At 41.8% G+C, this 16,480-nt stretch overlaps 1 protein-coding gene across 7 annotated transcripts in view; it reads right to left on the bottom strand.

The window, feature by feature from the left end:
• Positions 1 to 15,566, bottom strand: part of LOC148009881 (uncharacterized) — an 83,020-nt gene extending 67,454 nt beyond the window's left edge. For 3 of the 7 annotated variants that reach the window (XM_087672296.1, XM_087672291.1, XM_087672294.1), the window contains exons 1-2: positions 15,222 to 15,561; positions 14,145 to 14,216 (exon numbers count right to left, since the gene is read on the bottom strand). In XM_087672296.1, coding sequence (XP_087528422.1) covers positions 14,145 to 14,214 — 70 coding nt within the window. In that variant the 5' untranslated portion in view covers positions 14,215 to 14,216; positions 15,222 to 15,561. Of the gene's footprint in view, positions 1 to 14,144; positions 14,217 to 14,372; positions 14,454 to 15,221 lie in introns of those variants that run through there. The other 4 variants (XM_087672301.1, XM_087672300.1, XM_087672293.1 and 1 more) reach the window with 4 other exon arrangements.
• Positions 15,567 to 16,480: the final 914 nt, after the last annotated feature.

Below are 16,480 nucleotides of genomic sequence, written 5' to 3'. Positions count from 1 at the left end.
GTCAAGACAAGGACATTAGAAGCTTTGATATGTTGTCATGTGTTTTGATAGGGGAGGCTAATCACTCTCAAGTCACTGTTTGATTGCATTTCTATGCATTTCCTTCAGTTGTCGGCATTCTGTGTGCATTTCTAGATCAGTTTCTACATTTCTCAGTCTGTCTGCCGGACATTGTCCATGCCTGTCGGGATTTTTCTATGGTCACCTATCATTTTTTTGGCATTTGCAAAGGAGGCCATCCACATCTATGTTTGCTGCAAACACAACCTTTTGTGGAGCATTTGTGTAGAGGCAACATCATCTAGCATCTAGATGTCATCTCTCTATGCTTGGCATCCACCTTCTGCCACCACTCAATCGTCCTATTGTGGAGGCAACCTTCTACAATGCCTAGCGATAGTTTCTCACCAGTGTTTTCCTCTTTCCACTCCTCTTAGTTTATGGCCTTACTAGGCTTGGTACCCGAATTGTCTTCACTAAGCAGACTATTTATATTAAGGACTCTTCTACAAGGACTATTATAGTGACAAGTTGGCAAGAGGGTGAGCTTTACCAGCTCCATTCCCCTTCTCGAGCTACACACATTCCTGCTTGTGCACCATCTTTTCCACAAGTTTCTTCCCATCCCCCACCCTCTCCTCTAGTGGTTCCCTCATACGCCCAATCCTTTTCAGTGGGGGACGATCTCGGTGATGCGGCTGTGGATCTCCTAGCCCCTCGTATTTCAAAGGGGCTACCTAGGATCGTGAGAAGCTTCTTCATTGATAGTCTTCATCGACGGACTTCATCAACCTTGGCATTACTCTTGCCACCCCCAAGATTCATTTCTTTCTTGGCCTTTTGCCACATCCAGGATCTGAGCGGGGGTGTTAGCAGTCATGTTTGTCATGCCTTGTCATCTCTTGCTTGTGAGCCTCAGTCTGAGTCAGATGAGGACATTAGGAGCTTTGACATGTCTGTCATGTGTTTTAATGGGGGAGGCTAGTCACTCTTGAGTCGCTTTCCAATTGCATTTCTATGCATTTCCTTGAGTTGTCAGTATCCTGTATGCATTTCTAGGTCAGTTTCTACATTTCTCAGTCTACCTCCACTTGTTAGACATTGTCCATGCCTGTCGCGATTTTTCTATGGCCACCTGTCATTTTTTCTAGTATTTTCCCAATGCAACCAGCATTAAATGCTGGTCAATCACTATATACTATAGGTCGGCTAGTTAAGCGCATTTATGGCTATTTATAGCCTGCCTATCCCACACTTGGCAAATTATCTCATTCGGTCTTCTTACTCTCCAACAGGTGCACACTCTGGCACTTCATCTCCTCCATACTTGGTGCTATCATCGTCATCAGCCTGATCTGGTGACCTCACTGACATTGTGAGCTGCATAGTTTTTTCATACAGAAATCATACGTCATACACAGACAGGTACGAAAATATGATTGGAGTACGATTCACACCTTGGGGCTGAATCATACGTTGCCCTAATTTTAATTTTTTAAAACTGTAAAAATGTATCTAAATCTAGTATGTTATAGTAAATTGAGTAAGCAAGCAAACAAGCTAAATCAAAACTAGAATCCCAAGTGTTCTAACACCACTTGCACTTGCATGTAAATTACCCCCTTCCATTGCTTCATAGTTGTTACAAATTCCCATTTCACATTTTTTCTTTCTTCCCATTTGTGTTTGCCTCAAGCAAAAGAATGGGGATGAATTGTATTAGCATTCTTCCTTGTTTAGTGTAGATTTCATTCTTCTTTTCTTGCAGTCTCTCTCTATTCCTTTGTCTCTGTGATTCCGTTAACTTCCATTGCACACTCTCAAAATTCTCAGCACAAGCCATGGCTGAAACTGTCAATTGCATTTACTAACATGTTGCTATCCATGGAAGCAGCTCTAAACCATTGAAAACTAAGCATAATCTAATCATAAACTGATCATTTTCTGATTTGAGAACTCATCACAAACTGCTACAAATGTTACCCCAAACTAATTAGAAAAACTGATTAGCGTAACTAATGCAAAAACTGATGCGCAACTAATCCCAAAAGTGACCAGTTCTCAAACTGATCAAAATTTGATCTCGAAATTGAGGCAAAAGCTCATGCCTAATTGATCATGAACTAATCTCAAATTGATACAAAACTATAGTCTCAAAGCCATGATAACAACCATACTCATATGCATACATCTCACAATGACTAGTACAGTGAATAGTGATCTCATGGCAAACATACCGTCAGCACAATACCTTGGATACATACTTAATACATCCAAGGCCCACTACATACAAGAGTTGTCCACAACTGAAGGAGTGGAAGTGCTACCTCCCCCCCGAGTATTAGGCAATACTCCAGACCCCTACTCTTCTGAACCTGACTGAGCCCAAATTGAAGTCGGCTCTAATTGAAAGGCATCTCGGTAAAGCTACAACAACAGAGGATGGTCTACCAAGTCATCCTCTTCCATCCATTTTGCATCCATTGGGTGAATAATTCTAAAACTTCACCAAATATCTCCTAGAAACTTTACCTTTGACCTTTCTTTCCTTATGTACCAAGATCTAATCGAGTACCAAGATCTCATCCAACTCCTCAACCTCAAGCTAAATTTCAGTAGACATATCCTTTGGCACATCACCATGAAATGATCTCAACAAACTGACATGAAAGGCATTGTATATCCACCAATGTGGAGGTAATTTCAGCCAATATGCCACATAACTTATATTCTCCAATACTTGGAAGGGCCCATAGTATCTCATTCTCAACTTCGGATATAACCTCTCTCTTTCTTTCATCTTTTTCAGCCTTGCCTTTTCAAAACGCGCCCTCTACAAACTTTGAAGCACATCTATGGTAATCAACTACCTTCTTTTGCTTTTCCTGTAATCTCTAAAGTGCATATTTTATCTTTATATAGGCTACATCCAAGGTTTCCACATAATGGTCAATCACAAAGATCTTATTCCTAGTTTGCAAGATAGATGGTACCTTCTTGCCACCCTCAACCACCTCAAACAGAGCTTTGCCAATGGAACTATGCATTGTATTGTTGTAAGCAAACTCAACCAATGGCAAATACTGCTCCCATTGTGTCTTATGGTCTGAAACATAGCACCTCAAAAGATCTAACACTGTGGAATTTGTTTGCTCAAACTGACCATCTGTCTATGGATGAAAGAATGATGAGAATTTCAACATTGTACCCATATTCTCAAACAACCCCTTCCAAAATAAACTAGTCATCCAAGGGTCTCGATCACTGACGATCGACTCTAGCGTACCATGATACTTAAAGATATATTACAGAAACAAGGGTGTCATATAATCAGCCTTTATTTCCTTCCTCACCGGAATGAAATGGCCCTGTTTGCTAAACTTGCAAATAATAGCCCATATCCCATTATTCCCTACAGATGTCCTAGGAAGTTCAAAAATAAAGTCCATCACAATGCTCTACCAATGCCTATAAAGAATAGGCAAGGGCTACAACAAGCCCGACATCTTTTGCCTATCATGCTTTATCTTCTGACATACGATACATGTCCTCAAAAACTGCTCTACATCATGCCTCAAAGCTAGCCAATAAAAGGAATGCTCCACTACCTTGACTATGGCATCAATACCTCTATGTCCTACATACAGAGGAGCATGACTTTTAATGATAACTCTAGGCCTCAAAGCTAGCCAATAAAAGGAATGCTCCACTACCTTGGCTATGGCATCAATACCTCTATGTCTTGCATACGGAGGAGCATGACTTTCAATGAAACTCTAGGTCTCAAGTGCTTTGTGGCACACAATCTTCCATGCATCATCAGAAATCCATCTCTTGGCACAAAGTACTCATGTCTTTGGCCATTGCACAACTGATCATAAACATTAGCAAAGCCCAAATCAGCAACATATTGCTCTTTTATGGCATCCAACTCAATGTGATAAACCATGCTAATGGCTGAAATTTGTAACTTAGGTAGCAGTGCATCAGCCACATTATTTTTACTATTAATATGTACAATCTAAAAATGAAATATACAGAGAAAATTTTGCCCACCTCATATGTTTCTCTGACAACTTTGTCTGCATCGAAAAGTGTATCAAAGTTTGATGCTCTGTCTGCACTATAAAATCAATCCTCAACAAATAATATTTCCATATAGACTGCATGAATTACAACCAAGAGCTCTTTCTCATAGACCTACAAATTCTTCTCCACACTGAGGAGAATTCGGCTCTCATAAGCCACAACACAACCATCCCACATAAGAACAACCCCAATGTTATTACCACATGTATCACACTAAACGACAAATGACTTCCTTAGATCAAGTAACATAAGCACAGGATCCGAAGTCATCTTCTCCTTTAACTTTCAAATGCTGAAATTTCCACTATTGTCCATCTAAATGGCATATTCTTCTTCTGTAAAGCATACAATTGTTGGTGATGAACAGGATGATGGACAGCAGCTCAACTTGGGAGAGTGTACACACAATATAGAGAGAGGGTATGGTCACTTCTCGACACTCGATTGATTGAAAGTGAAGTCCAAAAGTACAAAGTACAATCCTTAGACTTTAGGGTTATGTAAGTGGCTTAAAGTGCATTAACACACAGATATGTGTAATGTGAGGTAAGCGACTAAACTGTGTAACATAAATACACAAACGAAGAATAATGTGACTGGGGGAAAGAATCTCTCTTATGGAGAGTAAAAAGTACCCCAATGTTCTACCTGCTGATCACCGACACTCCTGTGTGAGCATAGACGTGAGTAAAACCCAACAAATGTCCCTAGAGTGATAAGTGATCAACATACAAGGATCATCCATCAAAGGAGATCAAATTTGAAGCATTGCAAAATGCTTCAAATTTGTCGCAAGAAAGAGCTTTGATGAAGATATCTGCCACGTTATTGTTGGTAGGACAGTAGACAAGGCTGGTATCTCCTATGTAGCCTCTCTCTAACAAAGTGATAATATATCTCAATGTGTTTTGTGCGTGCATGAAACACTAGGTTCCATGCCACTGCAATGGCACTCTAACTGCCAATAAACAAAGGAGTAGGCTCTGTGACAGATACATCAAGATCAGCCAACAAACGTCTCTACCATATACATTCAACTATAGTAGTGAAAGCTGCCTTATACTCAGCTTCACAAGACGATGTGGCAACAGTGGATTGTTTCTTGCTAAGCCAAGAAATGCAAGAAGAGCCAAGAAAGAAACAATTTCCACTTGTAGAGTAATGAGAATCAAAATCTCCATCCCAATCAAAATCACTATAACCATATAATTGCAGCGGCCCCCCCTTGGCATAAAGCAATCCAAGAGTCCTAGTGCCCTACAAGTAACGGAAAATACACTTCACAACTTGCCAATGTGGCATGAGTGGCCTGTGCATATATTTGCTCAAGGATGAAACTGCAAACTAAATATCTGGCCTTGTATTGCATGAATAAATAAGGCATTCAACTACTGGGACATGTATGAATGTCAAACATATCACTGTCATCATTCAAAGACAGCTTAAGTCCAGTCTCCCTTGGTGTGCTTACTGCCTTGCAATCATGGAAACCAAATCTCTCAAGGAGTTTACCAATTTATCTGGACTATGTCAAACCAATGCCTCTAGAATCATGAATAAACCGAATGCCCAAATAGTAATGCAAAGGCCCCAAATTTGAAATATCAAAAGTTTTTTGCAAACTTTTCTTAAATACTGAAATTTTGATCAACATGTAGTCCTATGAGCAGAAGATCATCCACATAAAGAAAAATAACCAGCAAGGATCCCCCTCTTTGCATACATAAACAATAGACTCTAATGGACTGTTAATGAACACTTGGCTAAGTAAGAAGGCATCAATTTTGGCATACCAAGCTCGCGGAGCTTGTTTCAAACCATACAAAACCTTTTTCAACTTGCATACCAAGTGTTCGGATCCTTTAACTGCAAAACCCATGGGCCGTTGACACTTCGTCCTGAAGTTCCCCATGTAAAAACACAATTTTAATGTCAAGCTGGTGCACAATCCAACCATAATGGGTAGCCAATACAACCATACACCTAATAGTGATCATACAAGATGTAGGAGCAAATGGCTCCTCATAATCAATGCCTTTCTTTTGCACACAGCCTTTTGCCAAAAGCCTGGCCTTGTACTTATCGATTGATCCATTCCCTTTTTGTTTCAGCTTATAGACCCATTTAGTACCAACGGCTTTTTTGCCAACAGGCAATGTAACTAAATCACATATTTGATTCTTCATGATAGAATCATATTCAACTTGCATTGCTGCCATCCAATGCACACTATTGTGCATCCTCAAAAGAATCAAGCTCATCATCATCGTGTTTACTACCATAGCAAACTCCATAGCATTAGCATAATCATGCAAACGTGTTTGTCTTCGAGTACGACCAGCAAGAGGAGCATCTAAATGATTGTCTTGTAGAGTCTACAAGTACCATCTAGGTATATGTCTAGTCTCCTGATTACGTGCATGCTCTCGATGAACCTCATGTTCAACATTTTGCTGAATATTCAAATTAGCCATAGGCTGAATTTCTGCATTATTTAATGGAGAAGCCAGCTGAACATTTTGTTCATTTAGTAAAGCTCCAACTGTATCATCAAAAGAAATAGGCAACAACCCCTCAAATACATCTTTTGCAGCTGGATATGTGTCATAACCAGCAAGAGATAATTCTAATTTTTCATCAAGAATCACATCTCTACTAACAAAAACCTTCTTGGAAATAGGATCCTACAACCTGTACCCTTTGCTTTCACTACTATAACCCACAAATATACACTTGACAGCCTTATTGTCCAGCATTTTTCTCACTACTTTGGGAATATGAGCATATGCAAGACAATGAAAAGTACGAAAGTGACAAACTAAAGGTTTACAACTGTTCCAAGCTCCAAAAGGAGTAATATTCTTCAATGCCTTAGAAGAACACCTATTCAAAACGTGACAAGCACACATAACTGCTTCCATCCAAAATCCATGTGGCAATTTTTTAGCTTTCAACATACATCCCGCCATCTCTATGAGTGACCAATTCTTTCTTTCTACAAACCCATTCTGCTATGGAGTATATGCAGTGGTATATTGATGTGCAATTTTTTTTTGCTTCAAAAAATTATTCAACAAGGAAGACATATATTTCCCCTCTCGATCCGAATGGAGAGGCTTAATCTGATAGCCTGATTGAATCTCCACAAGTGTTTCAAAAGCCAAAAATGCATCATACACTTTTGACTTTTTAGCCAATGAATAAACCCAACAAAAACGTCCAAAGTCATCAATGAAGGTGATGAAATAATAACATCCACCCTGGTAAACCTAATCAACCACTTAAGTACAGCAATTAATAACTAAGCATAAACTAAAATGCACACATTACCTTGACATCTATAGCCAATGTGTATGCTATGGGAGATCATGTGGTTCAGGATCATTCAAACCGACCACCATCTTATTACTCTTTCCCGTTATATTCTTCTGGGGCTTCTAGACCCCAATTGGCATTAATGGCATCTCCTAAGCAAGTGCCACTCCTACCCTCTCTCCGCATCGGACAAGCTAGATGGGATGAACTACACTCTATGGTCATGCTGCATGGAGTGTCTCCTCGACGATTGTAACCTTTGGGATTTTGTTATAGTCCCTATACCCCAACCTACCATGGCTCCTCATGATGATATGACCGCAAATTCAGCAGCTTTATGGTAACCGTTGAATGCCAAAGCCCGCTCTTGTCTCTTATTGAGTTGTACAGATTCTATGCTCAAGCATATTAGATGTATCCGCACTGCTATAGAGATTTGGAAGAGATTGACATCTCTCATTCAAATCCAAACATTTGGGCATTGATTATCTCTTGAGTTGAAGCTACAACATCTTTTTGCCAGCAAATTCCCCTACGATGCGGGATCATATCCACATGATGGAGAAGACTTGGGATGAGCTTTTATTCCTTGGTATAGACATTTCTTTAGAGGACCTAGTTGTGACATTTCTCTCATATCTTGGGTCACCGACCTATGATCTGTTCTACACCACTCTTCTCACTTTCTGGGAGGCTCTCACTTGGGAGGAGCTAGTCCCATTGGTGCTTGAGCAGGATACACATCACAATGAGCCAGTTTCTTGTGGAGCCTGTGCACATGGCCGTGCTTATGCGGCTTTATCTATAGGTACAGGGCAAGCCAAGCAAAAGAAAGAAAAGAGGAAGAAGTCAGAGTCAACTTCTGACTCTAATATAGCTTTTGTGGGGAAGCGTAGAGGATATCCCATGTGTCCTCATTGTGGAAAGACCTTGCACTCCGAGGAGAAGTGCTGGAGGATTTACCCTCACCTTCATCCGGGAGCAAAGGGTGGATCTACATCGGCACTTTCGTCTCTCTCTCCTTCGTCACCCATTATTACCGCGGATCAGTGCTTCTACACATTTATCAAGTGGAGGAGCCTTCATAGATCATCTCAACTTGTGAGTAGCCTTGGCTCTTTGACACTGGTGCATTGAGTCCTATGACTCCACCAAGTGTTTTGTTGCAAGATCTCCATCCATTAAAGGATATTGTCACTACTGGTGACATTTCTCGAGTGCCTATTAGTGGTGTTGGCACTTTGCCTCTATTGTATGACCGTCCATCGAGCTCCGTTTCCAAGGCCTTACATGTTCCTAACTTGGGCTTCTCTCTCTTCTCAATTTATGGCCTTCTTGGACTCAAAACCCTCATCTTCCCCGAGCCCGTCGTCTTCCTTGGGGATTCTTCTACAAGATCCACTTTTGTGTGACGGGTTGGCTGGAGAGAGGGCTATCTATGCTCCATTCCCCTTCCATTGTGTAGGGTCCTCCGAGCAATTTCCTATTGCCACACTCGTTCCCAATTGTGCACCATCTATTCCACAAGTTTCACCCCATCATCTCCTCTAGTGGTTCCCTTATACCTTCCATCCCTTTCAAAGGGAAACGATATTGATGATGCGGCTATGGATTTCCTAGCCCTTTGTGTTTCAGAGGGACTTCCCAAGATCGTGAGAAGTTGCTTCAGGGTTTCCCCTCTACTTTAGGCCTTTCTTTTATGCACGGGGGATTCACTAGTAGTAATAAGGACACGTCACCTACGTGCAAGAGAGAGATGAAAATACCCCTTATCTACCCCCTATTTATGGGACCTTACCTTATAAAATGTACATTCCTTCCCTTAAATAACCCCCCTCCCTTACATAGTACCATACGGTAAATCCTAGTGGACCCCCCGGGCTTTTATGCGGCTACCCCTTTTCTTCCTCATCAAGCCACCATTCCCTGCCACTTGGCCCCTGGTCCCTAGTGTTTCTATGTAGCCCCTTCAACAGTTCCTTACTATCGTCTCATAGTTAGGTTAGAGGCTTGGCCCGCCCATCCCCTACTGGAGTTTTCAAGAGTGATCCATTTCCTTTGCTCTTTGGTGACCTTCCATTTTATCAGATTTTCCTATGGAGAGGGGATCTTGCTCCTTGGCTGGCATTCTTGATCAATGGACTACATCAGCATTGGCACTCTTCTTGCCACCCTCAAATCTGCATCTCCTCTAACTTTCCATCACATCCAGGATCTGAGAGGAGGTGTTAGCCGTCATGTGTGACTTGTGTGGTCATCTCCTACCGGTAAGCCTCAGTCTGAGTCAAATGAGGACATTAGCAGCTCTCACATTGTATTTGTCTATCATTTTATGTGTGTTAGACACTCTAGATGACCTGTTGGCATTGACTGTTGCAACCTTGTACCTTCAGCCATTGTGGTCACATTGTTCCTTCTCTCTCCTGCATTCTCTTTGTATCCCTCTATGTGTTCTCTTTCCTCTTTCTGTTGTGCACTCTCACAGAATTTTGCCGAAGATGCTGCACAGAGAGTGTGCATTGCCATCCACAAACCACAAATTCTATCCTTTAGGGATTGACATGCAAAGAACAGAATGAGCAGGCCTAAAAGACGCAGAAAGGGGGGAAATGCAGCAGCGAGATAGAGAAATGCACCATCTCTCATAGATGCTAAGCACTTGGCGATTATGGTATGTGAGTGCACATGCAGAAGAAACAATGCAATTGTGAGAGAGAGAGAGAGAGAGAGAGAGAGAGAGAGAAAGAGTATTAACGTCTCTAAAAGGCCAACGTGGCCTATGAGACCAAAGCAATACATACAATGATGGTGTATTTCTCATCTGGAATGAGAAAAGATGAAAAACATGCCTCTAAGACTGAAAAAATGAAATAGTGTCCTATAAAAGGGAAACATGTCAATGATTTAAAAGTGAAAGTAGAAAAAGGAAAGGAAAACTCTCCATCAATGAGATGTTTGTCCTCTAAGGAGGTGTATCTCTACATGGCTGAGGTGTCTCGGCATCTGTCTTCTGTGGCGCTCAATGATGGCTTTAATTTGTCTGTGGTGTGGATGTCTAGGCCTTCGTCTGGGTGGACGTGGGCGCCTCGACCGGCTAAGTGCCACTGCTCTATCCAAAGGGACACCTACAAAAGATGAGGTCCAATGATGATGTACTCCTGTAGGCTCTGTGGCAGTAGCAGTGGTATCTGCCATACTCTGTCGTGTATCAGTGAAAAAGTTAGTGACTGCTCTCTGTCTATGTGAGCCGAGTTGTGGGGGCCTCCTACTCCGTAGAATTGTTGCTCTGTGCCTCTAGAGCTCCAAGAGGAAGAATCCCAAGCATCTCTGATCCTCAAACTGCATGATCCGTCTCAAGGGTCCAAAACCCTCTCGAAACACACAATGGTATCTACCTCATATATCGTAATATGCAGTGCATCGGCAAATGTAGTGTTCCTCTGTCTCTAGCTCTTTGTCGCATAGTGGGCATATGCGTTCCTCTGTCTGTATACCCTCCCATCTGCCTGTCTCAATCCTCAAGTGGTGGGATGAGGTGCGGATCTGACCAATAACTGTGCGCAGTCCATGAGGGAGCTGTGTGTCCATGTAATTGGGTCAGATGATGAAACCATCCTCAGATACTTGAAGGAAGTGGGTCTGGTAGTGTGCCATCCTCGTGCCATGGGGGGAGGGGGGTCGGATCCAAGTCTTCTCCGTATCTAACTTCAGTATGTCTGCTCTGATCACATGGTTTAGCTTTGATCGGCTTAGGTCAAGTGTAGGGCAATCCAAGCTATAGTCAAAGGGGGGTAGTCTGTCAATCTGCAGCCCATGTAGACTCATCCATGTACTCATCTGAGCATACCAACAATGTCTGTCACCATCTGCTGCTAGTTGTCTAGAAGAGGCCAAGGCTAGCCGTGGGTATCTATCTTGGGGGAGCTCCTCATGTGGGGTCGAGCTCTTCGCTCGTATCATACGTGAGATCATCATGACCAGTGGTCTTTCCATATGCTCCTACCCGTCATAGTATTCCTTCTCTGGTCCATCCTGGTCTCCCAAAGGTTGTCTCCTCGTGTGAAAGAGACTCGGACCCCAAATAGCTGCCCTATATAGGAGTGTGGGTGTAACCAGGGTGTCAAAAAGCCACAATTTGGTGCACGGCTCATGAAATTGTATGTGAGCACATTGCCTCTCCAATGCACCTAAGGCTACATATGCTTTTGCCAAACGAGCCTCTGATGTCTCTCTCCAAGAGAACTGTGGTCCCTTCAATGTGACCCCCAAATAGACATACTGCCTAACCATCTCCACTGGCTCTCCATCAAAAGTAAACTGGTGCTCAGCTCTTGTCACCCAAGCAGCTGAAGTGTTAAATACCATAACTTTAGTTTTCCCAAGGTTCACCTTAAGATCTCTATCTCTGCAAAAAGCTGATAATGCATCCAAGTGTCTATTTAGTCCCTCAGGTGAGTCAGATATAAGTACAATATCGTCGGCATAAAGCAATAATGGTATCAGCACTCCAGCTAGACTGGCTCCGGCTCCACCAGTTTTGTCCACATATTCTGAAATTTCATCTATGTACAACCCAAATAGTGTCGGTGAAAGTGGACAGCCTTGTTTCACCCCAATGGTGCTATTGATTGTATCTGAGATGCCCTCAGGTGTTCGTACTCTGCCCGTCACTGTCTCATACAAGGCATAGATACTCCACTGTATCTCTACAGGCGCATCAATGTTTTGCATTCTTCTCATGAGTCTAGCACGTGGCACTGTGTCAAAGGCCTTGCGAAAGTCCACAAAACAGCAGTAGATCTTTTTCTTGAATGCCTTGCCTTCTTCGATGATTGCCCTCAATGTAAAGATATAGTCTAGAGTTGTATATCCCCTCCTGAAGCCAGCCTGGCCTTTTGATCTCAGGCCATGCATCTCGGCCCATTCACTCAATGCTTGTTCCACGATAGAGCCATATACTTTGGCCAGCATGTGTCCAATCATGATAGTTCGATAGTTACTAGGTAGCGCAGGGTCTCCACTCTTAAAGAGCGGCACAATAATATGGTCTGACCAACAGGTTGGAAATCCCTCACAAACTGCCCTATTAAAGATGTGAGCCAGCGTTGGTGCCAAGATATCACAAGCATGTGCGAAGTATTCAGCTACTAAACCATCATGATCTTGGGCTTTTCCATTTTTCAGTTTCCATATGGCATTCCTCACTTTTTTTTCTGTGAAAAATCTGCAATTTGCTGGTCTTGAGGTTGAGGGGAGTGGCATAGGCTCTTGGCCAGGAACATCATAGAGTGTGCAAGCATATCCATGCCAATCATCCGGTCTAGTAATCTGTAAAGGTGGCTGGTTCTCATGCATCTTTTTCCATGCTCTCTTGCTGTCCTGTCCCAAGAACATGGAATACATTTCTGTGTCTAGTTTGCTCAGGTATTCCCGCTTCTTTTTGCGTACCAATCGTCTGAAGAGTGTTCGAGCATGCTTATGTGTACATATGCCAAGTGCCACCTCTCGCTGAGAGAAAGAGAGAACATAAAAAGAAGAACGCAAAACTTGAATCAATGACAAAGAAACAAGGACTGCATAAAATACTAAACAAAGATGCTTCATCTTATTTAATAGTAGAATAAATGTAAGAATGCCCAAGCTAGCATGGATGTCTATTGCACAATTATACGAGTTGCAAACTTCCTTCTAATATTGTTAGCACTTGTGAGCCGATGAGCATACAAATCTAAAGGTTAGATGGAGAGCCAAACTCTAGAGGACAACCTATGAGAGTAACAAGCAATTGGACTCCAAAGATTATCTAACAATCATGGAATTTGTTTCTAATCTTCTAAATATTCAAAGACAGATCATAGCCCATTCATGCTTTATGTATGGCTATCAACCTAGCTTGTTTTGCTGTTGGTTTGCAAAATCAGTGGGTTCAAGAGACTAATTCCTCAAAAAAATGAACCAAACAGTGGCATTTGCAAGAGAAAATGTTAAAAGAGCCCAAGATTATCCTAAGAGTAAAGGAAACTTGAGTTTTGTGTGGACCATGAGCTTAAAACATTCCTAGTGTTCGAAGACTGGGAAAACCTCTCCAAGGTATTGATGTCCATTCACAGGACTTAAATGAGGTTGGATCAACTTTGCGACAAGAGCAAGGTTCTCCGAGCTTTTCATGTAAGTACGTTGGTCACAAGAATCTTGATGGACATTTGTCAACCCTTCTAAGACTTTCATGTACGTAGGTTAGTCACATGAGAAACTGGATGAGCATTTTCCAGTCTTCTCTACAAATGCAGTTCCTTCAAGCATCAGAATGACCTTCTAAATGTTTACAAAAATCTGAGAAAAATTCAGAACTAGCCTATCCTAGCACATGCATTTCATCCAATCCATGACTATCACTTGACTCACTAAATACTCACTCGTTGTACAGAAAGTGCTGGTTGCAGGTTCTCATGTCATGTTCAATAAAATAAAAGGTGGCTAAGCCAAACCTGTGACTATGACATCAACCAGATAGAGCATCCATGGCTGTACTGCTTTGGATAGACTCAATCTACCAAACAATGCAAGTCCTAAAGATGATCTACCAAAGACAAATACCTTTGTTTTCATTTGCATAACACTGAGCAATAGCATGTTGAGGACTAATTAAAGTTTTTTTTCAAATATCATGATATCATTGAGAGATCATTCTGTCTCACTGGATGTTGCCTTGGAAAAACAGAAAACAACATAGAAACAACCTGATTCAAGCTGTGATAACCGATGCAGTAAAGCAATGGTATCTAATGCAGTAGAGTCAGATCCTTCCATCCCTGCCATACATTGCACCTTATAAGACTGAGAAAATGTAGTATACCAAATCTGAAGCTCAGTAACTTGTTCACTTAGAGTATCCTAAATTAACACATTCAATAAAAACTAAACCGATATCATCTTTTTTACATCATCATCTTCATGATAAATGATACCTCCTGGCTTCTAGCGACCAAAAACCTTCCGTTTATACTTCACTCTTGCATTCGCTTCATTGTCAACAGATACGTACAGACTTGATAGGAAACAAATCTTGATGGATGCTTGGAGACTTCAGTCTAAAATCCCATATGATGCAAGTATCTATATGAAAAGTCAAAACTGCTAGCAAATTCAGTCTGTAGCGTATTGGCAATTTATGATAAGATGCTGAGGTGAAGTGGATCACAGCAATGATGTACGGAAAATATACCCATTACTGGGCAAAATCATGTATGGGAAAGGCATCCATCGCTTGTCATGATCACTTCATCGTTCCAAAGGCACCCAGTGTCTCGATCCTGGTTTTGAATTTAGATATATGTATTGAGATATATCATGCCCAAGATTTCACTACAAATTCACAATTGCACAAAAAAGGCCCCCCCTATGTTTCTGCAGTGGATCATTATCTATACCACAATTATCACTACTGCTACCACAATTGTCAGTATGGCCATCATATCCAGCACAATTGTGGTAATAATACAATGAAAATTCAAAGATATCATCTTACAAATGCACTCACAATCGGATAAGAAGGCCCACCCCAATGCCTCTGTAGTGGACCATTAGCTATGCCACAATTATCACTATCGCTACCACAATGGTCACTATTGCCATCATATCCAGCATAATTGCGGCATTAATAGACTATCTGATCAAGGCAGATCGCTTATAGAGTCTCTACCAAGGATGGAATGTTAGTTGAGGTAGCTCAATTCCGCTCTCTCTCTCTCTCTCTCTCTCTCTCTCTCTCTCTCTCTCTCTCTCTCTCATATGCACTGCGAATACAGAGCTCTGACCTGCGGGAGATCTCGAAATCAGCTAAGAAGTTGGCAGTAGGCAGCTACAGGTGTGGCAGAGAGCGTACAGGACAGAGATATCGCGGGAGAGAAGCATCTCGCGGGAGACAGGAAGTCGGGAAGAGAAAGGAGGGGACAGGTAATAAGAGAGAGAGAGAGAGAGAGAGAGAGAGAGAGAGATGGGGTGGGTCCTTTTCTTCTTAGCAAAGGGTGCGCGGTGTCGCCATGACTGATTATTACGATTGCACTGTTTGCACGATAGATTGCCTCTGCACTAAAACCGTCTTCCACAAGAGCTGGAACAGAACTTCCTACCATCTGCTATCTGCTATCTTAAATATATGCGTATGTGTTTATATAGCTAGCTTTGAATTTAGTGTTGTCTGAAGTAGCGTCCCTCTAGAGTCTACGCACTTCAGGAGGCTATGCCAAGAAGCAATTTTATGAGCGAAGCGAACGGAAATTTTCCTTCCCTCTCTTCAAAATTATATATTCTCTCTCTCTCTCTCTCTCTCTCTCTCTCTACCCCTTGGTATCTCCCCTCTTTTCCCTACTTTCTCATTTTTTCTCTCTTTCAATTTTTTTGCTCTCTCTAGAGCACATAGATTTAGGCCCGGTTCAGACTGTGCAAAAGGCCACATTTAAAAACATACATACATGCTCGTGATGGCGACGTGTTAAAAGTAGATTTGTCAAGATGATTTTTGCGCAAATCTATACATGTCCGAACTTAAAGTATCAGACAAGGCCCATTAACTTTTTGGAACAAAAACGATCACGAGATTTAAACCCCTGTCAAAATTGATGGGCCTTAAATTACCACTTAAACCAAGCATCCGGGTAAGAACTTGGGAAATACATGTCTGACCGTTGAATATATTCACACACAATCCAAAGAAAGCATGATCCACATAAGCATCCGTCCGCCATTGTCTGAACTGACCCTTAGATCACCCTTAATTGTGCATATCCATAAGAAATCTCCTTCTCTTAAGTCCTTTGACTTCCTACCCTAGTGTGTCTCCATGCAATATCGTGCACATGAGTAAATTCATTCTATCTTAGTGCACATAAGCACTAAGGCCACTCCTCATCCACTACATCCTAGGATTCACACTCATAGAGAATAACTCACTAGCATTCTAGTGCACCCCCTTTTCCACATTACGAGACACTTAGTGATCTTAGCAAGCATGCACAAGCACACGTGTGTTGATGCACATGATTATTTACCAAACATACTTGTGCATTCATACAAC

Source organism: Lygodium microphyllum, chromosome 30, assembly GCF_053477565.2.
Source record: "Lygodium microphyllum isolate KBCC chromosome 30, Lygodium_microphyllum_v1.1.10, whole genome shotgun sequence".
Taxonomy (NCBI): domain Eukaryota; kingdom Viridiplantae; phylum Streptophyta; class Polypodiopsida; order Schizaeales; family Lygodiaceae; genus Lygodium; species Lygodium microphyllum.
This window is presented reverse-complemented; position numbering and strand designations above follow the sequence as displayed.